The sequence below is a fragment of the Bos taurus genome, chromosome 27, assembly GCF_002263795.3.
Source record: "Bos taurus isolate L1 Dominette 01449 registration number 42190680 breed Hereford chromosome 27, ARS-UCD2.0, whole genome shotgun sequence".
NCBI lineage: Eukaryota > Metazoa > Chordata > Mammalia > Artiodactyla > Bovidae > Bos > Bos taurus.
Window position 1 is genome coordinate 15,089,217 of NC_037354.1, and position 27,624 is coordinate 15,116,840.

The 27,624-nt window shown below is 41.1% G+C and overlaps 1 protein-coding gene across 10 annotated transcripts in view; it reads left to right on the forward strand.

Annotated features, from left to right (window-relative positions):
• PRIMPOL (primase and DNA directed polymerase) overlaps nt 1-27,624 on the forward strand; it is a 46,502-nt gene that overhangs the window by 16,218 nt on the left and 2,660 nt on the right. For 8 of the 10 annotated variants that reach the window (XM_059882188.1, XM_059882187.1, XM_059882189.1 and 5 more), the window contains 8 exon segments: nt 2,851-2,998; nt 9,343-9,630; nt 19,742-19,904; nt 20,745-20,830; nt 22,526-22,615; nt 22,693-22,801; nt 27,091-27,173; nt 27,254-27,300. In XM_059882188.1, the coding sequence (XP_059738171.1) occupies nt 2,851-2,998; nt 9,343-9,630; nt 19,742-19,904; nt 20,745-20,830; nt 22,526-22,615; nt 22,693-22,801; nt 27,091-27,173; nt 27,254-27,300 (1,014 nt within the window). 10 annotated transcript variants of the gene reach the window in all.

Below are 27,624 nucleotides of genomic sequence, written 5' to 3' on the forward strand. Positions count from 1 at the left end.
GAGCATTTGAGAAGAAGGTGTATTCTGCATTTGGATGGAATGTCCTGAAGATATCAATGAGATCCATCTCATCTAATGTATCACTTAAGACTTGTGTTTCCTTATTAATTTTCTGTTTTGATGATCTGTCCATTGGTGTGTGTGGGGTGTTAAAGTCTCCTACTATTATTGTGTTACTGTCAATTTCTCCTTTTGTGTCTGTTCCTGTTTGTCTTATGTATTGAGGTGCTCCTATATAGGTTGCATAGATATTTGTAATTGTTATGTCTTCCTCTTGGATTGATCTCTTGATCATTGTGTAGTGTCTTTCTTATCTCTTGTAATCTTGTTTATTTTAAGGTCTATTTTGTCTGATATGAGGATTGCTACTCCAGCTTTCTTTTGCTTCCTATTTGCATGGAATATATTTTTCCATCCTCTCACTTTCAGTCTATGTGTGTCTTTAGGTCTGAAGTGGGTTTCTTGTAGACAGCATATATATGGGTCTTGTTTTTGTATCCATTCAGCCAGTCTGTGTCTTTTGGTTGGAGCATTTAATCCATTTACATTTAAAGTAATTATTGATATATATGTTCCTTTTGCTATTTTCTTAATTTTTGGGGGTTGGTTTTGTAGATCTTTTTCTTTCTCTTGTATTTCTTGACTATATAAGTCCCTTTAACATTTGTTGTAAAGGTGGTTTGGTGGTGCTGAATTCTCTTAATTTTTGCTTGTCTGAAAAAAGCTTTTTATTTCTCCATCAATTTTGAATGAGATCCTTGCCAGGTACAGTAATCTTGGTTGTAGATTTTTCCCTTTCAGTACTTTAAATATGTCCTGCCATTCCCTTCTGACCTGCAGAGTTTCTGCTGAAAGATCAGCTGTTAAATGTATGGGGTTTCCCTTGTATGTTACTTGTTGCTTCTCCCTTGCTGCTTTTAAGATTCTTTCTTTGTATTTAGTCTTTGTTAGTTTGATTATTATGTGTCTCGGTGTGTTTCTCCTTGGGTTTATCTTGTATGGGACTCTTTGTGCCTCTTGGACTTGATTGACTATTTCCTTTTCCATGTTGGGGAAATTTTCAACTATAATCTCTCCAAAAATTTTCTCATACCCTTTCTTCTTCTCTTCCTCTGGGACACCCATAATTCCCAGGTTGGTGTGTTATATTATCCCAGACGTCTCTGAGACTATCCTCAGTTCTTTTCACTTTATTCTGCTCTTCAAAAGTTACTTCCACCATTTTATCTTCCAGCTCACTGATTCGTTCTTCTGCTTCAGATTTCTGCTATTGATTCCTTCCAGAGTATTTTTAATTTCAGTAATTGTGTTCTTTGTCTCTGTATGTTTATTCTTTAATTCTTCTAGGTCTTTGTTAATTGATATTTGCATTTTCTCTGTTTTGTTTTCAAGGTTTTTTTTATCATCTTTACTATCATTATTCTGAATTCTTATTCAGGTAGTTTGCCTATTTCCTCTTCACTTATTTGGACTTGTGTTTTTAGTTTGTTCCTTCATTTGTGTAGTATTTCTCTGCCTTTTCATTTTTCTTTTTTAAACTTACTGTGCTTGAGATCTCCTTTTCCCAGGATTCATGGTTGAATTCTTTCTTCCTTTCGGTTTCTGTCCTCCTGAGGTTGGTCTGGTGGTTTGTCTAAGCTTCCTATAGGGTGAGATTGTGCTGAGTTTTTTGTTGTTGTTTTTTTGTTTGTTTTTCCTCCTATGGACAAGGTTGAGTGAGGTGGTAATCCTGTCTGCTGATGGTTGGGTTTGTATTTCGTTTTGTTTGTTGTTTAGATGAGATGTCCCGCACAGGGTGCTACTGGTGGTTGGGTGATGCTGGGTCTTGTATTTAAGTGGTTTCCTTTGGCGATTTCTCACTGTTTGATCCTCCCTAGGGTTAGTCCTGGTAGTCTAGGGTCTTGGAGTCAGTGCTCCCACTCCAAAGGCTCCAGGCTTGATCTCTGCCTCAGGAGGAGCCCCCGCTGCCCTCTGCTCCCATGGCCGGGGCGGGGGCTCCCGCAGTCCTTCCCTGCTGCTGACCTGTTCTCCACGGCTCTTCGGCTGTTTCTTTGGGACCCCTCCTGGGCTCCGGGCCTCACCTCATTCCCGGGGTTGCTGAGCTTCCTTTCCAGCATCACACTGGAAACGTTAGATGTTCAGCTCACTCCCTGTTTCCCATTTCCTGACATTGTTTCTGGTCTTTCTTATTTCTAGTCGTGTCCTCCTGACCCTGCACTCGCTACTTTTCCTGTGATGCATAACTGTCTTTATTATCATTATCTAGCCCTGGAGGCCTTATTCTTGGAGGTAGATTTGGGCTCAGTGGTCTTGAAGAGTTGGACACGACTGAGTGACTTCACTTTCACTTTTCACTTTCATGCATTGGAGAAGGAAATGGCAACCCACTCCAGTGTTCTTGCCTGGAGAATCCCAGGGACTGCGGAGCCTGGAGGGCTGCCGTCTATGGGGTCACACAGAGTTGGACACGACTGAAGTGACTTAGCAGCAGCAGCAGTACATGAGGAACTTTCTGAAAACTAAAATTATAAACAACAGAATTAGTGACTTTTTAACTCATAGATAATATTTAAAGAGCTGCTTAAAAATATTTTTATTTTGATTTTGGAGATTAACATATAAGGTAAATTATTTGAATCTTGAGAGGCCTTTAATCCGGAGAGCCTATGAATTTTTGAACATAAATGTGTAGTAATTTAAATATGCATATTTCAATAAAGTAATTCAACAAATTTTTATGTAATCTGATATCAAAATAGGTAGGTTTATTTGTACTAAGATTTGAATTTTGCTTATGAAAAAAGTTTAAAACAAATTTAAAATAATGTCTAATTCTCTTTGCATTCTCAGCATGTTTGTAAAGCCCTTCAAGAGTTTTACACAGTTAACTGTTCAGCTGAAGATGTTCTCAACTTGGATTCTAGCACGGAGGAAAAATTTAGCCGCCATTTAATATTTCAACTCCATGATGTGGCATTTAAAGATAATATTCATGTTGGTAAGTGAACTGTTTTTTTTTAAGTTGCAGTTATATTGAAAACATATTTTCCTTTCTTCTTAATGTTTTGTATTGGTCACATTTTTAATGGTCATTAATTAACCTGTCCTAAAAAATCAATCATGATTTTTCATGTTTTCAGTATTTGCCTCTAGTTCTAGACTTCCTTCTGTGCCCGACACAGTTTAGATGGATTCGTGTACTCAGGATATCTTTGGCAGTGGTGCCTCTTGCTTTGGATACTGGGATGGTCATGCGTGCCACGGGCCTGGTTTTTATTCCAAGAAGAGTCATTTCAGAAGTTTTCTGGGTAATGCAGGAGAGACCCAATTCAGGTCTTACCTGCGATGCCTCAGATTGGGATTTCTGACCTTTGCTTTAGCATTGTAGCATTGCTTTATCCTTTAATACATAAGGGCTGGGCTTGGGTTCCAGGCCACACGCATGAAGCCTTGTTTGTTGTTCCAGGTCAAATATTAGGGTGGGGAGAAGTCTAGATGTGTAACCCTGAAAGTATAACCAGAGGATTAATTCCAGGACTGGACATTTAGGGGTACAGGCCCAGATATAAGTGAAATCAGTGCACAGGAGAACAAATAGGCAGAAAGGGAACACTGAAAACCAAGGTCTGAATAAAGGTCAAACTCCTGAGTGTATGTCTTAGCAGAGGTAGGGCAAGCAGGTGACTGACTGAAGTTCAGGTAACAGGTAATTCATTCAGAACAACTATCTGACAATTTCAAGGGTACCAAGGGCAAAGGCATGAACATAGCTGTTAATGGACTGGCATAAAGGTCAAGGTCTAATTGCTAGAGTAGGGTAACACTAGGTCAAGTGGCCTAGTGTGCTGTGTACCAAGGACTCATTATCTTCCCATTTTGTTTGCTTAGTTGGATATTTCTTCTCTCTTTAGTCCCTAGTTGTTCAGTTGATCAGTCATGTCTGATTCTTTGAGATCATATGGACTCCAGCACACCAGGCTTCCCTGTCCCCTACTATCTCCTGGAGCTTGCTCAAACTCATATTCATTGAGCCAATGAGGCCATCCAACCATCTCATCCTCTGTTGCCCCCTTCTCCTCCTGCCTTCAATCTTTCCCGGCATCAGGGTTTTTTCCAATGAGTTTGCTCTTCACATCAGGTGGCCAAAACATTGGAGCTTCAGTATCAGTCCTTCCAGTGAATATTCAGGGTTGATTTCCTTTAGGATTGACTAGTTTGATCTCCTTGCAGTCCAAGGGACTCTCAAGAGTCTTCTCCAACACCATAATTCAAAAGCATCAATTTTTCAGTGCTCAGCCTTCTTTATGGTCCAACTCTCACATCTGTATATGACTACTGGAAAAACCATAGCTTTGACTGTATGGACCTTTGTCACCAAAGTGATGTCTCTGCTTTTTAATACGCTGTCTAGATGTGTCAGAGCTTTTCTTCCAAGGTGTCAGAGCTTTTGTTCCGAGGAGCAAGCGTTTCTTAATTTCATGGCTGCAGTCACCGTTTGCAGTGATTTTGGAGCCTAAGAAATAAAGTCTGTCACTGTTTCCACTTTTTCCTCTTCTATTTGCCATGAAGTGATGGGACTGGATGCCATGGTCTTAGTTTTCTGAATGCTGAGTTTTAAGCCAGCTTTTTCACTCTCTTTCACTTTCATCAAGAGGCTCATTAGTTCCTCTTTGCTTTCTGCCATTAGAGTGGTGTCATCTGCATATCTGAGGTTATTGATATTTCTCCTGGCAATCATGATTCCAGCTTGAGCTTCATCTAGTCCGGCATTTTGCGTAATGTACTCTGCATGTAGTTTAAATAAGCAGGGTGGCAGCATACAGCCTTGATATACTCCTTTTCCAGTTTTGAACCAGTTCATTGTTCCATGCCTGGTTCTAACGGTTGCTTCTTTTCCTGCATACGCATTTCTCAAGAGGCAGGTAAGGTGGTCTGGCATTCCCATCTCTTTAAGAATTTTCCACAGTTTGCTGTGATCCACACAGTCAAAGGCTTTGGCACAGTCAGTGAAGCAAAAATAGATATTTTGCGGGAATTCCCTTGCTTTTTCTATGATCCAGTGGATGTTGGCGGTTTGTTCTCTGGTTCCTCTGCCTTTTCTAAATCCAGCTTGTACATCTGGAAGTTCTCAACTCACATACTGTTGAAGCCTAGCATGAGGGATTTAGAGCATTACCTTGCATGTGAAATGAGTGCAATTATGCGGTAGTTTGAACATTCTTTGACATTGCCCTTCTTTGGGATTGGGATGAAAACTGACCTTTTCCAGTCCTGTGGCCACTGCTGAATTTTCCAAATTTGCTGACATATTGAGTGAAGCGCTTTCATAGCATTATCTTTTAGGGTTTGAAATATCTCAGCTGGAATTCCATCACCTCCACTAGCTTTGTTTGTAGTGATGCTTCCTAAGGCCCACTTGACTTCACATTCCAGGATGTCTGGCTCTGTCAGTGATCACACCATTGTGGTTATCTGGGTCGTGAAGACCTTTTTGTACAGTTCTTCTGTGTATTCTTGCCACCTCTTCTTAATATCTTCTGCTTCTGTTAGGTCCATATCATTTCTGTCCTTAGCCCATCTTTGCATGAAATGTTCCCTTGATTGAAATGTATCTTGCATTTCATTCCCTTGCATGAAATGTATCTCTGATTTTCTTTAAGAGATCTCTAGTCTTCCCATTCTGTTGTTTTCATCTTTTATCACTGAGGAAGGCTTTCTTATCTCCTCTTGCTATTCTTTGCATTCAGATGCTTATATCTTTCCTTTTCTCCGTTGCCTTTCACTTCTCTTCTTTTCTCAGCTATTTGTAATAGCTCAGATAATCCTCAGATAATCATTTTGCCTTTTTGCATTTCTTTTTCTTTGGGATGGTTTTGGTCACCACCTCCTATACAGTGTTACGAACCTCCATCCATAGTTCATTAGGCACTCTATCAGATCTAGTCCCTTAAATCTATTTCTCACTTCCACTGTATAGTCATCAGGGATTTGATTTAGGTCATACCTGAATGGTCTAGTGGTTTTCCCCACTTTCTTCAATTTAAGTCTGAATTTGGCAATAAGGAGTTCATGATCGGAGCCACAGTCAGCTCCCAGGCTTGTTTTTGCTGACTGAATAGAGCCTCTCCATCTTCACCTGCTAAGAATATCTAATCAATCTGATTTCAGTTAAGAACATCTGGTGATGTCCATGTGTAGAGTCATCTCTTGTGTTGTTGGAAGAGGGTGTATGCTATGAGCAGTGTGTTCTTTAGGCAAAACTGTTAGACTTTGCCCTGCTTCAGTTTGTACTCTAGATTCAATACTTATTAATATCCAAGCTTTCATCCCTTGGATGTTAGTAATTATCCAATCTGAGCTTATCCTTCTCATTCTGTCTATAACCTTCATGATCATCCACTATCATGGCTTCAGTTCCCATTTGTGTGTTGATGACTCTCAAATCTTTATCTGCAGGCAAGATCGGTCTCACATTAGACATCCCCACATACACTTGAAACGCGGCATGTCTTTAGCCACACTCCTCATCTTTTCCTCCAGACTTGCTCCTTCTCCTGGGGCACGTGTATCTGAGTGCTGTGAGCGTCCACCCAGTTACCTGAGTAGAAGTACTCTCACTCACCCACCCTACTCAGACAGCGAGAGGGATCTGATCATACCACTGTGTGCCTCGAACTGCTCCAGGATCATTCCTTGCCTTCAGGGAAAGGCGCAGAGGTTCTGGTTCGCAAGGTGAGGCCCACGGGCGCCGGCCTCGTCTCTAACCGCTTGGCTCTTCTTAGTCCGCCCTTCACTTAGCTCCCACCAGGCCACGCTCTTCCTAGTGCTTTGCGCTGTTTTCGCCTCACTCTGGCCAGTTCGCTTGGTCTGTTGAGATTCCGTGTAGGCACTGTCATCTGAGAAGCCGTGTCTGTTACCTCTCAAACCCGAAGACGTTGGTTTGTGTGGCATCTGGGTTGCAGGGCGCACCCAGTACCTGTTCCGTCAAAGCAGCCACCGCCTTTCAGGGTAATTTCTTGTTTTTGTTTTGTTTTCTCTGTTCTAGTTAATGTTTCCTTAGGGCATGGATTGATTCTTACTCACTATTGTATTTCCAGATCTTATCAGGTAATAATGTCTTCATCAGTAACATTAATAAGATAACAATCATAAATACAAGTAGTGATGTAACATTTGCCGAATGAATGACTGCACGTTAGGTGGGCTCTGCTGTCGGTGTGGACACCCTCAGCAGGACATTTCTTTGGTTCCTACTTACTCCTCACAGTCTGCTCTGTGACTCCTAGCCCCAAGGCTAAAGATTGAGATTTGTTGCTGGGGAAGAAGGGGAGAAGGGAACTTGGACAGATAAATAATCAGTCTCTGCTACAGCGATTTTCTCAAGGCAGCTGACAGTCAAGCTGGGCTTGAAATCAAATTCTATCATACAGACTAAAATAAGAAAGGCTTTACTGTCAGAGCAACATAAGCAAAAGTACAGACACGAGTTTGTGACTAATTTGGGGAGCAGTGGGAATCTAGAGTGGCGAGAGTGAGAGACACAGTCCCAGGTGATTAAGTGGGGTGCCATCTGAGGCTTTGATCCCCTTGCATTATGAGCGGCCAGAACCAGAGGTGCAGAGACTATGAAATTACTCCAGCTCTCTACTTTGGTTCCTCTCTCTCGGTGTATCTCTTGGTGACATTTCTGTTCCCTGTTGTCAGCCTTTTGGAAAGAGGAATTAGGCTAGGTGTAAGAGCACAGACTGTGAGCAGGATGTACAGATTTGGTCTGCTTGAAGCACTCTGCTGCCAGCCTGCCACAGAAGCTGACATTCTGTGATTGATATGTTCTTTTGGGTTATTCCCAGCCAGCAGTCCCTGTGTGAATGAGGAGGGGAGGGAGACACGGCCGGGGAAGGGCAGCAGAGGGCAGAGCTGTTTGTGGAGCCCGTGTTGGCGTTAAGGTGGCCCCTCCGTGGTCCCAGCCTGGCCTGGTTGGCTCCGTGCCACAGGTCAGAGGCCTCCCGACCTGCTCAGCACAGCCTTCACAGCCAGGCTGCAGCCACGCCTTCTGGAGTGTCAAGTGATACCCAGGAAAATGGACTTTATCAATTTATTGCTTTACTGTCCTTTGATATATCATGATTACAGCTGGTTCAGTAACCACGCATTCTTTGTGTCAAGTAGCTGTAATTTTTTGTACATTTCCAGGAAAATTGACTCTTATCAATTTTTTGCTTTATTGTCCTCTGATATATCATGATTTTTTTTTTTTTTTTTTACTCAGTATATGTTTCCCTCATCCCAGAGATAATCTTGTCTGATATGATTGCAAGCATCAAATGCTTTTGCTTTCATTTTGATGCTTAGTGTTATACAAGGTAGTGAATTGTTCCTTTGATTAAGAAAGTAATTGAGTCTAATTTGGAGGAAGAATTTTGAACTTAGAGCATGTGTATCTTGTAATTAAAGGGTTCAAGCTGTCCGGTAAATAAGTAACAAACCCAGACTACTAGCTTTAAAGACTAAAATTTAGTTTTTCTTGTAGTGGTGCATTTGTCCACTGTTGTTATGCAGGAAACAGCCTAACCAAATTATTTACTTGACTTTTGCGGTATAAACAATATATGCAAGTTTAAAGAGGCTCTGGATTGTCATACCATCTTTTCTAGGTACAGATATCACTACTGATACTAAGAGCCCTTAGAATAAATCTTGACATACAATAAATGTATTTACTTGCTTTAGTTCTGGATTTTAGTTATTGGGCCACAACCCAGCTCGTGGCCGCATAGAAGAAGGGAGGAAGAGCGTGACCCTTAAACTGACGGCTATGAATGTCGGGTTCTTGGGGATGTCAGGGCAGCTAAAGGAGACAGAAGCAAGTCCTGAGAAATTTGCTGACATCCTGACTTCAGGAGAGTATGGCAGAGCTTGGGAGAGCACTGTTCACACATATAAGCCTTGCTTTATTTTATTAATAAATAAAATTCTTCAGTCACTGATTTGAATGTAAACTCTATGCAGTTTGTATTCATCCGAGTGCGTTTTTGGTGACAGAGCATTAGACCCAGGCCCACACTAGCAACAGTGACAGATCTCATGTTCACCTTCCCTTCTGAGATTTGATCATAAGTTACACAAGCTCCCTTGTGAAAGGGAATTTAAAAAGTTAAAGATTACGCAAGAGGAAGGACGCACAGGAGACTTGTGTTACAATTTGTAATAACTACTCAGCCTTAAAACCAGAAATCAAACATAGAAGCCCTGCTGCGTAAAATTGCCATGTGTGGCTCTGTGCCTCAATCTTGGTATGGTTTGCAGAAAAAAATTTGATTAACCTTTTTATTTTTCCTTTAGGTAATTTTGTGCGAAAAATCTTGCAGCCTGCTTTTCACTTAATTGCCAGTGAAGATGAGGATATGACCCCAGAGACGACGGGCCATGAATTTACCCATTTTTCTGAAACACCAAGTGAACAAGGAACTTGCTTTAGTAAAATGTCCACAGATATCGACGTAGGAGAGAGCCAGACATCGAATTCAGAGAAACTGGGGAGGCTGGGGTCGGCTCAGCAAAGCAGTCCTGATCTTTCGTTTTTAATAGTGAAGAATGACATGGGAGAAAAGCGTCTTTTTGTGGATCTGGGTACGTGGAATTGACCGCGTTCTGTTAGATGGAGCTGTGTGCTGCTGTGAGGCACCGCTCCGTGCCCGCTTGTCACTCGCCTAGGATTCTCACCCCCAGCACTGCCCCTCGGTGAGAGCGGGGTCACGAGCAGAACGGGATCGTGAGCTCAGGTGCTGGAACTCTCGGAGGTTTCTGGGCTGAGATCTCAGAGAGGGCCTGGGGGACCCACAGACGGGCTGGCCGGGGCTCCGGAGGAGGGTGATTGTGGCCGGCTCCTACTCTGAAGTGCTCTCAGGGTGCAGTTGGGTCAGCAGTCTCCAGCACTGCTGACAGGTTTAATTAGATGAAATAACCTATAAAAAACAGATACAGTGTAACAATGACGTGCTCCGTGGGCAGAGAAGGCTGGCATGTTCTGCACTGAGGAACTTTGCAAGGGCTGCCTCATCAGCTTCCTGCTACGATCGCACCAGGCTTCTTCAGCTGTGCTCTCTTCTGCCCTGCCCCTTTCTGCTTGCTGAATCCGAGGTAGTATGTATGAAACATTGGCGCGGGACCTCAGCCTCGTTAGGTAGCACTCAGGCCAGTCAGCACCCCTGATTCAGCTGAGCTTCCATTTGGCAACCTAAACCCGACTTGGTATTGAGCTCTAGCTTGTGATTTGAAAAGCTGTTAAGAGCAGCATTTTTCCATTGATGGTTAGAGCAATTCAGAGAGCCTCAGTGTCTACAGCTTGAAGAAAAGTGAGTTTAAACCATAAGCAAGGTTACCAGGCCAGCCAGGCTGAGAGTGTTCCTGTTGTATGGCCTGTCTTCCCAGCACCCCTGAAGACCAGCTATAAGAATTTAGAAGTATAATAGCCGTACCTCATTTTATGACACGTCGCAGATACTGCATTTTTTTTTTACAAAATGATTTTTACGAGTGAATTAATATCACAATTTTTCCAACAGCATTTGCTCACTTTGTGTCTTTGCCTCATGTTTGGTAATTCTTGCAATATTTTAGACTTTTTCATTGTTATTATATTTTGATGACCTATGATTACTGGTCTTTGATGTTAACTGCTATGACTTGAAGGCTCAGATGATAGTTAGCATTTTTTCGTAATAAAGTATTTCATAATTAAGGTATTTACATTTTTGAAGACAATACTGTTTGCACCTTGAATGAACTGCAGTGTAATGTAAACGTAACTTTAATATGGACTGGGAAGTGAAAAATTCCGTGTGACTGTTCTGGTATCTGCTTTATTGTGGTGTTCTGGAACTGATCCCACTGTAGCTCAGAAGTATGCTTGTGGTTTTCAGTGCACAGGTCTTTCGCTTCCTTGGTTAGATTTATTCTTAGATATTTTATTCTTTTTGATGCAATTGTAAATGGGATTGTTTTCTTAATTTCTCTTTTGACATTTGTTATTAGTGTATAGAAACACCACAGATTTCTATACATTGATTTTATTTTCTGCAGCTTTATTGTATTCATTTATTCTAACAGATTTTTGCTGGAGTCTTTAGAGTTTTCAGAAAGACGGTCCCCGACTTACTGATGGCTTCACTTAGGTTTTTTCTCCACTTCCTGATTTCACAATGAGGTAAAAGTGGTATATTCAGTGGGAACCATACTTTGAATTTTGAGTTTTGACCTTTTCCTGGCCTGGCAATGTGTGGTGTGTATCACGCTCGTGTGATGCTGGGCGGCGGCGGTGAGCTGCAGCTCCTCAAGGACAGGAAACTGACGCGCTTACACCCAGTCTATACGCGGACGGCAAGTCTGCTTTTCACTTTCATTATGCTGTTCAATAAGTTACATGGGATATTCAACACTTCATTACAAAATAGGCCTCGTGTTAGATGGCTTTACACAGGGGTAGGCTAATGTAAGTGTTCTGAGCATGTTTAATGTAGGCTAAGCTAAGCTGTGCTGTTTAGCAGGTTATTTAAAGCGGGTGAGGACATTTACCTTCGGCAGTTGGCTGCCTGGAAGTCAGCTGTGTTTGACATTTACTTCTCCAGTACCTGCCCCAGGAGGTTTCCTGAGCAGCTGTCATTAACCCAAACCCAGGCCCTGTGAAATGAGGTCCTTTGAGCACCAGGGATTATGTAGTAGTTACAGAAAATGGAAACAGTGACAGACTTTAATTTTTCTTGGGCTCCAAAATCACTGTGGAAGAAAAGCCATGAAAAACCTAGACAGTGTATTAAAAAGCAGAGATATTACTTTGCTGAAAAGGGCCATATAGTCAAAGCTACAGTTTTTCCAGTGGTCATGTATGGATGTGAGAGTTGGACTACAAAGCTGAGTGCCGAAGAATTGATGCTTCTGGATTGTTGTGTTGGAGAAGACAATTGAGAGTCCCTTGGACTGCAAGGAGATCCAACCAGTCCATCCTAAAGGAGAGCAGTCCTGGGTGTTCATTGGAAGGATTAATGTTGAAGCTGAAACTCCAGTACTGTGGCCGCCTGATGCAAAGAGTTGACTCATTGGAAAAGACCCTGATGCTGGGGAAGATGGAGGGCAGGAGGAGAAGGGGACGACAGGGATGAGATGGCTGGATGGCATCACCGACTCGATGGACCTGAGTTTGAGCAAGCTCTGGGAGCTGGTGATGGACAGGGAGGCCTGGCGTGCTGCAGTCCATGGGGTCACAAAGAGTCGGACACAACCAAGCGACTGAACAGCAACACGGAAAATGCACCGAGGCTGCAGCACTTTCTCGGCCACCTTTGTTTCCTGCAGCAGCCAGAGCCGTAGGGAGAGTTGGCTTCCTGGGCTGATTTGGAATGGACTGTGTCTGAGCAAACATGAAAGGCTGTGAGTCTACCTGCCTGTTCCCCCTAAAGCAGCACACAGATGCCCCGTCCAGACCAATCTGTTTGGGCTCCACAGGACACTGCTGTGGGTGCTGAGATGCTGGGAGGCTCCACTCTCAGGACGGAGGCTTCAGCTGGGATCCCCAGCTCAGGAGAGATGCAGACCGGCTGAATTTTGTCTTGAAATTTCTCGAGGCCTTGATGCCACACCAGCCTCTTGTCCCAGCCAGACCTGGCACAGTGTAGACCCTCCCAAGGGGTTCAGCCCGGGGCACCGAGCCCGGCTGTGTTGACCCCCCTTCATTGAGCAGTGGGACCCAAGCCTGCTCGGTCTCCAGGGATGGGCCAGCACCCCTAGTCTGGGAGGTCGGAGAGGATCAACAGGCACTGCTTTTCTTTCCTTTCCTTTAACACCTTGCCGATGCTCCTTTGAAGTATAGTGGATTTGCCACGCTGTGATGGCTGTCAGCGTACAGCCCCGGGTTGGGGTGTTACGTTACCAATGGGCCAGCTCTACTGTTCTTTCGGACTTTTGCCTTAGAACATCTAGCAGATGGTGTGCAGCAGGTCGTGCTGTATTGGTAATCTCAGAGACACTTTTCTGTGAATACCAAGCTGGAATATAGGAGATAAGTTTTGTGGATTATCTCTTAGAGATACAGAATCCCTGCATATGTCCAAGGAAGGAAGTAAGGAAGGGGATAATCATTGTGGATTATTTGTTACAGACACAGAGTTTTTTGTCATTTTACATAGGGACCTCCTGATTCATTCCATTCTTTCACTTTGGTTTCTTGTTTTTACCGAAACCATTTGTTTGACTTTGATTTCGCAGACTCTCTTTCTGCATTATACATTTGCTGCCTTGTATGTCTGTTTTTTGTTTAACCTGGAGAATTCCTCATACATCACGTTCTACCTCTGCGTGACTGACTTTCCTCAGTGTATGAACCCATCCCTGCGGCCACCAGCGTCATAATTCTGTAACTTCAGGGGCGGTTGTACAGGAATGAGAAATAGCCTGCCGTATCTAAGTGGCACGTCCTGTTTACGCCCTGATCTCCTGTCGCAGATGCTGGTTGAGTCCTGGAGATCGGAGGCAGGGCTGCAGTGCTCCTTGCTGCGTGTGCCTCTGCTGTGTGCTTTTCTCAGGATACAGGCCCCGGTGTGGGGACGTCCGATTCTAGGCTTAGCCCATCGTGACAGTTTTTTTTTCCAGTCATTTGAGGCCTCTCCATTATCCTGGCTGCTGACAGTGTATATTGCTACCAATTTCGGGGATTCCTTTCTTCTTCAGGCGGCTTCTTCCAGCAGCATTTATTGTTTTCAGAGTTGGGAAGATGGCCATTGTGCCGGATGGGATGTGATTTCCCATTGGCCTTTTGACTGACATTTCCTGTGTCACTTAGGGATGCTTACCATCTTACCCGTGGTGGACGTTCAAATTGTTTTTCCTTTTCTGTTTAAAGTGGTTGAGGACAATTTACCTTTGGCAGTTGGCTTCCCAGAAGTCGGCTGTGTTTGGAACTTACTTTTCCAATACCTGCCTCAGGACGTTCCCTGAGAGCAGCTGTCATTAACCCAAACCCAGGAGTGAATTGAGGTACTGTTAGCACAGGGATTAAGCTGTAGTTCCGAAAATGGGCACAAGGCGGCAGCACTTTCTTTTCACCCACCTTGGTTTCCTGGGGCCACCACACCGTGAGGGAAAGTTCGCTTTTTGGTTGGTGAATTAGAGTGGATTGTGCCTGAGAAAATACTAAAGCGTTTAAGTCCTAAAGCATCACACAGACACCCCGTCCACACTGATCTCTTAGGGGCTCACAGTACATTCTTGTGGGTGCTTAGAACCTAGGAGGCTGCGCGCTTAGAAGAGGGCTTGAGGTGGGCAAGGAAAAGTGCTGCCGCCTTGTGGAAGTATTCGGGAACTACAGCTTAATCCATGGCGATCACAGGATTTTAATTCATAGGACCTGGGTCTGGGTTAATGACAGCTGCCCTTGGGAAATGTCGGGGCGCAGGTATTGGAGTAAATTCCAAACACAGCTGACTTGCATTAGTGTTGTTATTCAGTCGCTCAGTCCTGTCTACTCTTTGTGACCCCATGGACTGCAGCACGCCAGGCTTCCCTGTCCTTCACCAACTCTCAGAGCTTAAACTCTTGTCCATCAAGTCAGTGATGCCATCCAACCATCTCATCCTCTGTCGTCCCTTCTCCTCCCACCTTCAATCTTTCCCAGCATCAGGGTCTTTTCTAGTGAGTTGGCTCTTCTCACCAGGTGGGCAGATATTGGAACTTCAATTTCAACATTAGTCCTTCCAATGAATATTCAGGACTGATTTCCTTTAGGATGGACTGGTTGGATCTCCTTGCAGCCCAAGGGACTCTCAAGAGTCTTCTCCATCACCAGAGTTCAAAAGCATCAATTCTTCTGCACTCAGCCTTCTTTATGGTCCAACTCTCACATCCATACATGACCACTGGAAAAACCATAGCTTTGGCTAGACCTTTGTTGGCAAAGTAATATTTCTGCTTTTTAATATGCTGTTTAGATTTGTCATAGCTTTTCTTCCAAGGAGCAGCAAGTGTCTTGTCTTTTAATTTCTTGGCTGCAGTCACCATCTGCAGTGATTTTGGAGCCCCAAAAAATAAAGTCTGATACTGTTTCCACTGTTTCCCCATCTATTTGCCATGAAGTGATGGGACAGAATGCCTTGATCTTCGTCTTCTGAATGCTGAGTTTTAAGCCAGCTTTTTCACTCTCCTCTTTCACCTCTTTAGTGAAAGAGGCCCTTTAGTTCGTGTTCAACTTTTGCCATTAGGGTGATATCATCTGCATATCTGAGGTTCTTGATATTTCTCCCAGCAGTTTTGATTCCAGCTTATGCTTCATTCAGTCCAGCATTTCACGTGACTGACTTGGCATATAAGTTAAATAAGCAGGGTGACAATATACAGCCTTGACGTACTCCTTTCCCTATTTGTAACCAGTCCATTGTTCCATGTCTGATTGTAACCGTTGCTTCTTGACCTGCATATGGATTTCTCAGGAGGCAGGTAAGGTGGTATTCCCATGTCCTTGGGATTTTTCTACAGTTTGTTGTGATCCACATAGTCCAAGGCTTTGGCATAGTCAACGAAGCAGATGTTTCTCTGGAATTTTATTCCTTTTTCTGTTATCCAGCAATTATTGGCAATTTGATCTCTGGTTCCTCTGCCTTTTCTAAATCCAGCTTGAATATCTGAATGTTCTACAGTCATGTACTGTTGAAGCCTGGCTTGGAAAATTTTGAGCATTACTCTGCTAATATGTGAAATGAGTGCAGTTGTACAGTTGTTTGAGAATTCTTTGGCATTGCCTTTCTTTGGGATTGGAATGAAAACTGACTCTAGTCCTCTGGCCACTCCTGAGTTTTCCAAATTTGCTGACATATTGAGTGCAGCACTTTCACAGCATCATCTTTTAGTACTTGAAATAGCTCAGTTGGAATTCCATCACCTCCACTAGTTTTGTTTGTAGTTATGCTTCCTAAGGCCCACTGGACTTTACATTCCAGGATGTCTGTCTCTAGGTGAGTGTCCACACCATTGTGGTTATCCGGGTCACTAAGACCTTTTTTGCACAGTTCTTCTGTGTATTCTCGCCACATCTTCTTAACATCTCCTGCTTGTTAGGTCCTCGCCACTTCTGTCCTTTATTGTGCCCATCGTTGTATGAAATGTTCCCTTGGTATCTCTAATTGTCTTGAAGAGATCTCTAGTCTTTTCCATTCTGTTTTTTATTTCTTTGCATCATTCACTGAAAAAGACTTTCTTATCTCTCCTTGCCATTCTCTGGAACTCTGCATTCAGTTGGGTATGTTTCTCTTTCTCCTTTGCGTTTCCTGTCTCTCTCTTATCAGCTATTTGTAAGGACTCCTCAGACAACCACTTTTCCTTCTTGCGTTTCTTTTTCTTTGGGATGGTTTTGCTTGCCACCTCCTGTACAGTGTTATGAACCTCTGTCCATAGTTCTTCAGGCACTCTGTCTACAAGGTCTAATCCCTTGCATCTGTTCGTCACCTCCACTGCGTAATCATAAGGGGTTTGATTTAGGTCATATGTGAATGGTCTAGTGGTTTTCTATACTTTCTTCAATTTCAGTCTGAAATTTGCGATAAGTAGTTCATGATCTGAGCCAGTTAGCTCCTGGTCTTGTTTTTGCTGACTGTATAGAGCTTCTCCATCTTCGGCTGCAAAGAATATAATCAGTCTGATTGCGGGAGTGGCCATCTGGTGACATCCATGTGTAGTCATCTTTAAGAGGGTGTTTGCTATGACCAGTGCATTCTCTTGGCAAAACTGTTAGCCTTTGCCCTGCTTCATTCTGTACTCCAAGGCCAAACTTGCTGGTTAATCCCAGTATCTCTCGACTTCTTACTTTTTGCATTCCAGTCCCCTGTGATGAAAAGGACATGTGTGTTTTTTTTTTTTTGGTGTTTTAGCTCTAGAAGATCTTATAGGTCCTCATAGAATGGTTCAACTTCAGCTTCTTCAGCATTAGTGGTTTGGGCATAGACTTGGATTACTGTGATGTTGAATGGTTTGCCTTGGAAACAAACAGAGATCATTTTGTAGTTTTTGAGACTGCACCCAAATACTGCATTTCAGACTCTTCTGCTGATTATGAGGGCTATTCCATTTCTTCTAAGGGATTTTTGCCCACAGTAGTAGATATAATGGTCATGTGAATACATTTACCCATTCCCATGCATTTTAGTTCACTGATTCCTAAAATGTCGATGTTCACTCCTGCCATCTCCTGTTTGACCACTTGCAATTTACCTTGGTTCATGGACCTAACATTTCCAGAGTCCTAGGCGGTATTGTTCTTTACAGATTCGGACTTTTCTTTCACCACCAGACACGTCCACAACTCTGCATCCTTTCTGCTGTGGCTCAGCCTCTTCATTCCCTCTGGAGCTGTTTATCTGCTCTTCTCCAGTAGCATATTAGACACCTACTGACCTGAGGGGCTCATCTTTCAGTGTCATATTTTTTTGCCTTTTCATAGTGTAAATGGGGTTCTCAAGGCAAGAATGCTGAAGTGGTTTGCCATTGCCTTCCCCAGTGGACCACGTGTTGTCAGAACTCTCCACCATGGCCCATCTGTCTAGGTGGCCCTGCCCGGCATGCGTCATAGTTTCGTTAATTACATGAGGCTGTGATCCATGTGATCATTTGGTTCCTTTTCTGTGATTGTGCTTTTCATTGTTTGCTCTCTGACGTACTTACTGCCATATTGTTCATCGTTTTCTGCTGGCTGTTTCGTGGTTCCTCTCTTTCCTTCCAGCTCTCTTGCTCTCTCCCTCTGAGGTTTGATGCATGTCTGGTGGGCTTCCCTGGTAGCTCAGCTGGTAAAGCATCTGCCTGCAATGCAGGAGAGTATGCTTCGCTTCCTTTTGTCCTGTTGTGTATGTACTGTGGGTTTTTACTTTGTGGTTACCATGAAGCTTACATAGAACAACTTTTAACAGTCGTGTTTTAAGTGATAAGAACTTAGGTTTGGGAATATTCTAAATTTGTAACTTTTAGCCCCAGCCCTGTCATCTGTGTACCCCTTAACTAAGCATAGCATTTGTACTGCTTTTGTCTTTTAACCTTCATACTAATTCTGCGTCTCAGTCCCCTACCTCTCCTACATATTTGCTTTTACCGGTGATTCACTCCTTCATGTTTTCTTAGGGCTTGCCAGGTGGCTCAGCCGATACAGAATCCACCTGCAGTACAGGAGACCCGGGTTTGATCCCTGGGTCACGAAGATCCCATGGAGAAGGGAATGGCAGCCCACTCCAGTGTTCTTGTCTGGAGAACTCCACGGGCAGAGAAGCCCTTAAGGCGTCTTTTATTTTTTCAGTATAAGGAAGTCCCTTTAATATTTTTTACAAGGCTGGTTTGGTGGTGAACTCCTTTAGCCTTCACTTGTCTGGAAAGCTCTTTATGCTTCCATTATGCATGGTAGCTTTGCCAGTATTCTTGGTGGTTCGTTTCCGTCAGCCGGATTCAATATATCGTGCCACTCCCTTCTGGCCTGGAACATTTCTTAAAAATCTGGTGGTTGTCTTGTTCCCTTGCAGGTAACAAGCTTTTTGTATTGGTAGGTTAAGATTCTCTCCTTGGCTTTAACTTTTGACATTTTATTTATAATGTGTCTTGCTGTGGGTCTCTTTGGTTTGATCTCATTTAGAACTCTCTGGACTCCCCATATCTGTATGTCTGTTTTCTGCCCCAGGTTAGGAAAGTTTTTGGCCATTACTCCTTCAGATAAGTTTTCTGTTCCTCTCTTTTTCTAGGACTCCTGTAATGTGAATATGAGTCTGCTTGATGTTGTCCCATAAATCCCTTAAGCAATATAGTTTTTTTTCTATTTTTTTTTTTTTTCTACTTTGATTGGGTAGGTTCATCTGCCCTGGTTTTGAGATCATTGATCCTAAAAGCTCCCCTCTGGGAGATACTGGCACTCTGGAGCAAGGTAGAGGGGTGAAGATGATACTGCTCATACAAGAAAAAGGAAAGGTGATTCTCTCCAGCTTTAGCAAGGCAAAGGGCGAGAGGGAAGGCGGTGCCCAGCAGGCTCCATCCTTTATATACCAACGAGACCTTGCCCCTCAGGCCAGGGCTTTAAAATTAGCAAACAAACCTCTCACATGAAGAATGGGTGCTTTTCAAGTGGCTGCTTCTGAACTTGACTCCGAGGCAGGTGAGTCTCACACTGCCTTGTTCTTCAGGAACCCCAGTAAGTTTTCACAGCCCCCATGGGTTTCTTGCCTTTTCATCGTGTTCGTGGGGTTCTTGAGGCAAGAAGCCTGGCGTGCTGGAGTTCATAGGATCACAGTCAGACACAACTTAGTGACTGAGCAACAGTGGCTCTTGTGGGTGGGAGCCCAGTTGGTCTTCAAATCCAGGTGTTTGCAGCAGTACTTTGCTCCTTGGGGAGAAGCTCCCAGTTTGAGTTCCCTGCAGGCTGGGAGCTGCTGTGTCTGGGGTGGGGTTTATGGCCAGAGTGTGTCTCAGCCTTTCCCGGCTGCTTCGGTGTGATTTCCCTCTCACTGCCTGATGAGAAGGGTCTTCCACCTGGTACATTTTGTCCACGTGAAATTGTTTCGTATACTGTTGTAGAGTGTGTCCACGGGAGAAGGTGAATTCAGGATCTCTGTTGCTGTTTGGAACCAGAACCATGTGTTTTTTTCTAATAATGCTGAACAGGATTAATATTTGCTGACCTAGAAACACACCACTGAAACCATGAACTCATACTGTTTTTTTAATTATATAGGAGTTTACACCAGGAATAGAAACTTTCGACTGTATAAATCATCAAAAATAGGAAAGTATGTGGCTTTGGAAGTTGCTGAAGATAACAAATTTTTTCCTATACAATCGAAGAATATTTCGAAAGAAAATCAATACTTCCTGTCTTCTTTGGTCAGCAATGTCAGGTATGCAGGACCAGAATTAAACCATTGTGTGTTCAAGAATATTTATTAAGCAATGAATGGCATTGTGAATTACTAAAATGTGAACTGTATAAAGTTTTTATATTTTGAGTAAAAGAAAGTTCTTAAAATTCTAGGTTAACTGTTCATTTTTGCCTATTAACTAGAAAATAATAAACGTTATTTTAAACGTTATTTTTAACTTTTTCTCTTCATGTCCTTTTATATGTGATATATTTTCCAGGTTTTCTAAAATGATTATTCTATTAAAAAAGAAAATAAAAACTGCTTATTGCATTTGGAAATGTAATTACCGTTAAGATAAAATTTTCTTTTTATATATGCACATACAGAAATATAATTTACATAGATCCTTCACTTGAAACATATTTCTTGGGATCATTATTTATATGATTATATCACCTGTCTTGTCTACTCAACATTATATCATAAATATTTGTCAAATTAATAACTGACCAATAAATTATCAATAATTTTTCTGTAGAATTTTCTCCCTTTGCTTTTGTTCCTCTTCCTTTTTTTCTTCCTATTATCCAGACTTTTAAAATTAACAAAAATTTCAGAGGCTTCTGTAGCTTCAGCATTTCTCAGGTCTTCTGACTGACTCTGCAGTTAAGGAAAATACTATAAATGGTCACCAAACTAGTCTTTTTGTAGGGGTTGGATTGGTGTTTTTGTAGGCAAATGTGGCATAAACATCCTAGCACAATGAGCTGTTGAACAAAGGATTTTATTATGAGACTGACTGAAATTGTGTCCTTTCAGTAGTCAGATCTCTCTAATTCTAGTATTACTTTCTGTTGTACACATTTTCTTCTTCAGGTTCTCAGATGCTTTACGAATTCTGACATGTGACGTACCTCAAAGTAAACAGCGAGTTCAGTGTTTCAGTCGTACCGGTACTTCAGGTAAGTTTAAGAAAACAATTTGCTGTGAAAATTTAAGGACACAAAATCTATTTTTCTTCAAAATCTTAAATCTTATATATTTGTATGTACTGTTCTTTCAGAACAACTGCATTTCTCTCCAAAATGGAAAATGTGAAAAAAAAAAATGTATTTTAAAGCTTACTAATTTTCATTTTATAGTGTTTTTGGGGAAAAATATGAAAATAATGTAGGTTGTCTAAAATAAGCACATATTAAAATGAAAAAACTTAAAGATCTCTTCACTCCTCTGTCCACAGAGGGGTCACCGCTGTTAGCAGTTTCCTGTTTAACCCAGTACAGCTCCCCTGCATTTCCAGCACATGAAGAGCCTCTGCATTCTTTTAATGGCCATATAATTTTTCATAAAATCTATATGTTCTTCATTCGTTTACTGAAGAAAATATCTTTTTCTAAGATATAAACTCCAGTAAATATTTTAATACACACACTTTTTAGGCTATCATTCTAAGAATGAGACTGAAAATTTTAATATATAACAAAATTGGATTGGTTACATACTGTAAAATACTCTGTAGACATTTGACTTAGATTTATAAAGCCTATATAGTATGAAAAATGCCCATTTAAGATGTTGAGATAAGGCTCTAACATTATATGAGGTATGATCACAGGTTTATTTTAAAAATATGGATAACATTTTCTTACCTGTTTACTGTCTAACAGTTGTTTCTAGACATTGAAGTTTATTTCTCTCATTTCTGCTTTAATATATTTTCCAAAATTTCTTTAATTATGTACACTATTATGTATACTATTTTTGTAAGTGAAATTGGGCTTTAAGAAAAGTAGATTACTCTGTCTTTAAATAAGATTTTTAAGTAATTTTCCTTAGAGTTGTAGATAGAAGACATAAGATGTTAGTGCTCTGCAGCTACAGGACCCTGGAGAATGCGCCTGTGATGAGTGAGTTTATCGCTGGTTACCTTGGTGGAGACTGCACACCATAGGAAACAGGCATCTCAGAAAAAGGGCGTTAGAAAGGACTTCTTATAGGATCCAGGCTTGAGTTAGATGCTTCTGAGGAGTCTCCAAGGAAGAGTGGGCTGTTTTTTGAGTTGGGCGCTGTCAGTGACAGGTTTATGATTTAAATATCTCGATAAATCTTATCTGGAAAGAAGGCTGACTACGGGGGAGACTAACGCCACAGCTGGTAAAGGAGCAGCTACTGAGACAAAATAGGCTGGTGTTTGGTCCTTTTTGTGGTTTGGTCTTCATTCTTGTCCTGAATTATTGTGGCCACAGTGACCTTATATGATGCTGAAGTTCTGTGAAGCAGTTTATGATTAATGGGAGAACACCAGGGCTGAGCTCCAAGTCCCCAGCCAGCTTGTGGCCACACCGCAGTCTCAGTGACAGTATTAACACAAGGCCAGCTCCCAAGTGTAGGGGGCTGTTTTTCTCTTTATCAGAATGAAGCAAGCAACTGAAGTGATTCTAAATGCTTTTTATGAAAAGTAGCTACAATTTGATTTGAGAGGTTTGCATTTTACCTGCTTCCTTGTGAGAATGCACGACTGATTAAAAGACAAACTGCAGAGAAGCAAGAAAACTAAAAACTGGCAGGAGGCGGCTGTGAACACAGTTGTACTGAACAACTTAAAATTTAACTCATCTCTTAGCTGTTATGATTTATAATTATTTTTTCTGTTGCAGTAGAAGCCATTGAAGGTTTTCAGTGTTCACCTTACCCTGAAATTGATCAATTTGTTCTCTCACTGGTGAATAAAAATGGCATTAAAGGAGGTAAAGATAACTTTATTCTTTATTAACTGTTATATGAGAGAGTAATAGTACCTTTAGAAACATTATTTGTGGTTCAGGAATTCGGCGGTGGAACTACTTTTTCCCAGAAGAATTGTTGGTTTATGACATTTGTAAATACCGCTGGTGTGAAAACATTGGAAGAGCCCACAGGAGTAATAATATCATGTAAGTATTATTGCTTGTTAATGAGTTCTATGTATTTACCCAGTATTATATTTTAAGTGTTTATAATTTAAGATGAAAATGTAAAAATGATTTTGTTATAATAGATTTAGTTGTAACTCATACAACTTATATTTGGCTTGTGCTTTTTAATATTGTGAATATCTTATTACTTTGCCTCAGCACATATCATCTTTATTTGTACTTTATTTGGTAAAATAACCCCTTAAATAGTGAAATCTTGAGGAAACTACAGCAGAATTGAGTGGGGCTAGAAAGAAATGAGAGCCAGTAGCCATTAGCCTTTGACACCTACGGAGTCTAAATCAAACATGAGCAAGTTTGGGCAAGAAGGAAACTACTCTGCTAGGGTTTAAGAATTAGAGTTAAAGGTTATGTTAACATGTTCAAGACAAAGAATAGTCCAGAAGAGAACCAGTATTTATTGAATGCTTGCTGTATATGCAAGGCCTTGTTTTGGACTTGTCTTTTGCCCCTGGTAAAATAAGAGGAAATAAAGGATGAAGTAAGACCAGAAGTAGAATTTTACATCATATAAGGAAATATTCAGATAGGGATAAAATAGAAACGCAGTCATTATCATTTATGATGTTAGCAGAATTTCTATGTTTTAATATCTAACATCTGGAGGAAATGGCAACCCACTCTAGTATTCTTACTTGGGAAATCCTATGGACAGAGGAGCCTGGTGGGTTACAGTCCATGGGACTGCAAGAGTTAAGACACAACTTAGCAACTAAACCACCACCAGCCAATACCTAATATCAAAGCTCAGACTTCAATATATAAAGCTTTTACAGCACATGGGCCAGGCATGAGAAAATGATCATGAAACTTTAAAAAGCTGGAAAACATCTTAGATATTATGATTCAGTGCTATAATGTATACATAGGTTAATTCAGTTTTTAAAAAAAACTTCAAAAACTCAGTGCACAAATCTGTAGCAAAGACCACCTGTAGTCCCAGAACTATGGTTGTGATTTTGGTGTATCTTCCTAGTCTTTTTTTCTGTTCATGAATGTTTGCCAGAAAGTCATTTCATATAATGATTATTTAACTTTGAGATTCTCGGGTTGCTATTTCTTTCTGAAGAATTACAGGTTGTATTATTATCCAGTGTATTCCTTTTAAGTGTGAAATACATCGTGTGTGTGTGTGTATATATATATATACACATGTGCATATACTTGCATATCTACCACTTTTAACCTCAGAAGTATCCTCTGGGCCCAGGTACAGTTTCTTTAGAGATAATAGCTGTTGTCCTGAATTTTGTGGCAATCTTTCCGTCTTTATGGTTTTTTCCATATTTGCTTGCATCTCCAGACATTTCATTTTACATTTTTTAATCTTATAGTAAATTGGTCCTTTGACTTGCTTTTTGGTCAACATTATATTCATGAGGTTTGTGCATAGTGCAGAATGTAGCTGTTGCTTGTTTCCATCATTGTATATGTAAGTAGACTAGTTCATCTGCTGTCCTGCTGTGGACATTTGGCTTGCTGCTGTAAACAGTGAAGCTACAAATACTGTATGTGTCACTTGGCGCACATACACAAGTTTCTCAAAGTGTATTTCTAAAACTAGAATTGCTGTGTCACAGAATATGCATGAATTTTATTAGATAAATTATTTTCCCAAATGGTCATGCTACTTGATATTCCCACCAGCAGTGTTTTCAGATTTTGTCCTGCCCCATATTCTTACCAAAATTTTACTATCGTTAGGTTTTTAAATTTGTTTTGCTAATCTGGTGAGTTTAAATGGTATTGTGGTTTTCATCTGAGTTTCCGATTACTAATTTGAGGATTGGATCGTCAAACCTCCCTCATCCAAATCAGAGATCTTACCCAATGAGAAGCTTTACTAGTAGTTTTAAAGGTATAAGGAAGCAGTCAGGCCTGGGACACCAGGCACGGCTGCCCACGTCCTTCCTGCACGGGACGCTTTCTCTAACTCCGGCTCAGAGCTGAGGCAGGAGCTACCAGCCACCGTACACAGCAGGGAACACTGAGGTTATGAACCATCTGTTTTATATTCATGGTTACATAGCATGTGTGACATGTGCAGGGAACCGTGTCTTATAAACCCACAGACTCTAGGCCTGTTTACCATACACAGAAATCAGAGACCTCCTGCCAAGGGCATTCTTTATAGACAAGGACGCTCAGCTTGGCAAACTGCCACTGGCCCAGTGGTTCCCAGACTCAGTTCATGGTGCCCTTAGTGTCTGAACTTTTTCACATTGTTCCAAGGACAAGAGAAATACCTATACTTATTAATCAGTTTCAGGCAACTTAATATTTGCCCTGATAATTTAGTAGCACTTTGAAAAAACAATATGCATCAATTGAAATGAAGTATTATTTCATTTTTAAATTGAGATATAATTGACATTTAACATTATACTAGCTAGCTTCAGGTGTAAAACATTTGATATCTATGTACAACTGCAAAATGATCTCAGCAGTAAGTCTGGTTAACATCCATCACCATATATAGTTACATTTTTGTTTTCTTGTGATGAGAACTTTTAAGATTTACCAATTTACAAATATGCAATATAGTATTAACTGTAGTTGCTATGTGTATATTACATCACAGTGACTTGACTTATCCTTGGAAGTTGGGACCTGTTGACTCTTAAGTATGCTTATTAATGAGCTGTGTGTCCTTTTGAAGCCTGCATGCATAAACTCAAACTTTGGGATCAAGCTGGACACTGCCAGCCTCACCCTCACGTCTCATTCCATATTTATGCTACTTTTTTATCACTACCACCAATATCAAACACCCAGCTCTAAAAAGACAGGACATCACTGAAAGGAATGGAGAAGGGTGATGCCGTACTGTAGAGCCTGTGAGTTACAAGCAAGCGGTTGCAAGGTGCCTGACAGATGTCACCCTATCCCCTGACAGACAGACATATCCTGTATCGCCCTGGGGCACCTCTGTGCACAGTTTGGAAACTAGCATTTGTCTGTTAGGAAGTCTGTTACTGGAATGTTTATGGGGCCCTTAGACTGAGCTACCAGCCCATTTTTCTCTCCTTGGTAAATGTCCCAAACACATAGTTAGCCATTTTGTGTTTCTTTTCTATGAAATGTGGGAAGATTTTAAACTACTTAAAAAAAATTCTAGTGGTTATAGGATTGTTTGGGTTTTCTGTAACTCTGCTTGGTTTGGTATATTTTTATCTAGTACTGTGTCTATTCTACGAAAATTTTCAGCATTACTAGAAAAAGTTCATAATATATATTTTTAATGTATTTTATATTTGTAGTTATATCTCAACTTCTAATACCACTTATGTCTTTATACCTTTTTTGATTAATCTTGAATTTTATTAGTCTTCATTCTGTCCTCATTGACTTTTAGAAATTTTTGTTATTTCTGCCTTTAAGATTTATTGTTGTTCATTTTCTAAATTATTTGTGTTACTGCTAAAGATTCTAAATTTCTTTCTAAAGATCACTTTAGCTCAGTTTCACATTTTATTATTTATTTTTGGCACCACTGTGAGGCTTGTGGGATCGTCGTTTCCCGACCAGGGATTGAACTTGGGCTCTTGGCAGTGAGAGCATGGAATCCTAATCACTGTACCGCCAGGAAATTCCCCTCACCTATTTCAATATGTAATTTCAATCCATTTAATTCTAAGCATATTCTAATTTCCATCATGAATTTTCCTTGAGTCACTTGGTTATTAAGAAAAATGTTTTAAATTTCTAAGTTTTGAGTTTCAGTTCTTTTTATTGCTTATTTCTAAATCTGTTTTGTAGTCAGAGAATGTGTGAATGAGTACTTATACATTTAATGATTCATACTGTACCTAGCATAGTCAGTTTTTTAAATTGTTTTAAATTGTTTTAAATTCTCAAATTTTTGATATCCTGAGTTTTGGGGTGATTGTTTGGTATCAATTATCAGAAGAATGTTTTCTTTTTTAAATCTTAAATTATGGTTGAATATTTGTTTACCCTTGAAGTTCTGTAAGCTTTACTCACATATTTTGAAGATCTCTTATTTGGCGGGAACAAGTTGAGAATTTTATCTTCTTGGGAGAAACTTTGGTCAGTATATAATTTTTGCCCTAAAGTTCATAGTTTTGGCAAACACCATTTGTCAGATATGTTTGTATCCTTTTACTTTCTATCTTTTCTCCCTCTTTAAGTCTTAGGCATCTCTCTAGTAAATGGCATGTAACGGGATTTTGCTTTTTATCCTGTCTGGAAAGTACTAATTTTTACTTTTTGTTTTAAATGTAAAGGATTTTGGTTGACTTGAAAAATGAAGTTTGGTATCAAAAATGTCATGACCCTGTCTGCAAAGCAGAAAACTTCAAATCTGACTGTGAGTTACTAATTTTTACGTTTACCACAGAGTAAAAATTAGATATTATATAAAATAGTTCTACTGTCTTTCTGATTCAGGCTTTCCACTACCTGCTGAAGTATGTCTTCTGTCTCTTCTCAAAGAGGTAAGTGCACTTTGTAGTTTCCTCCTGGTTTCTACGGAGAAGGCAATGGCAAGCCACTCCAGTACTCTTGCCTAGAAAATCCCATGGATGGAGGAGCCTGGTGGGCTGCGTTCCATGGGGTCCCTACGAGTCGGTCACGACTGAGCAACTTCACTTTCACGCAATGGAGAGGGAAATGGCAACCCACTCCAGTGTTCTTGCCTGGAGAATCCCAGGGACGGCGGAGCCTGGTGGGCTGCCGTCTGTGGGGTCGCACAGAGTCGGACACAACTGAAGCGACTTCGTACAGTGGTTCAAGGAGCTAATGGTGTCCAGGTATCATCT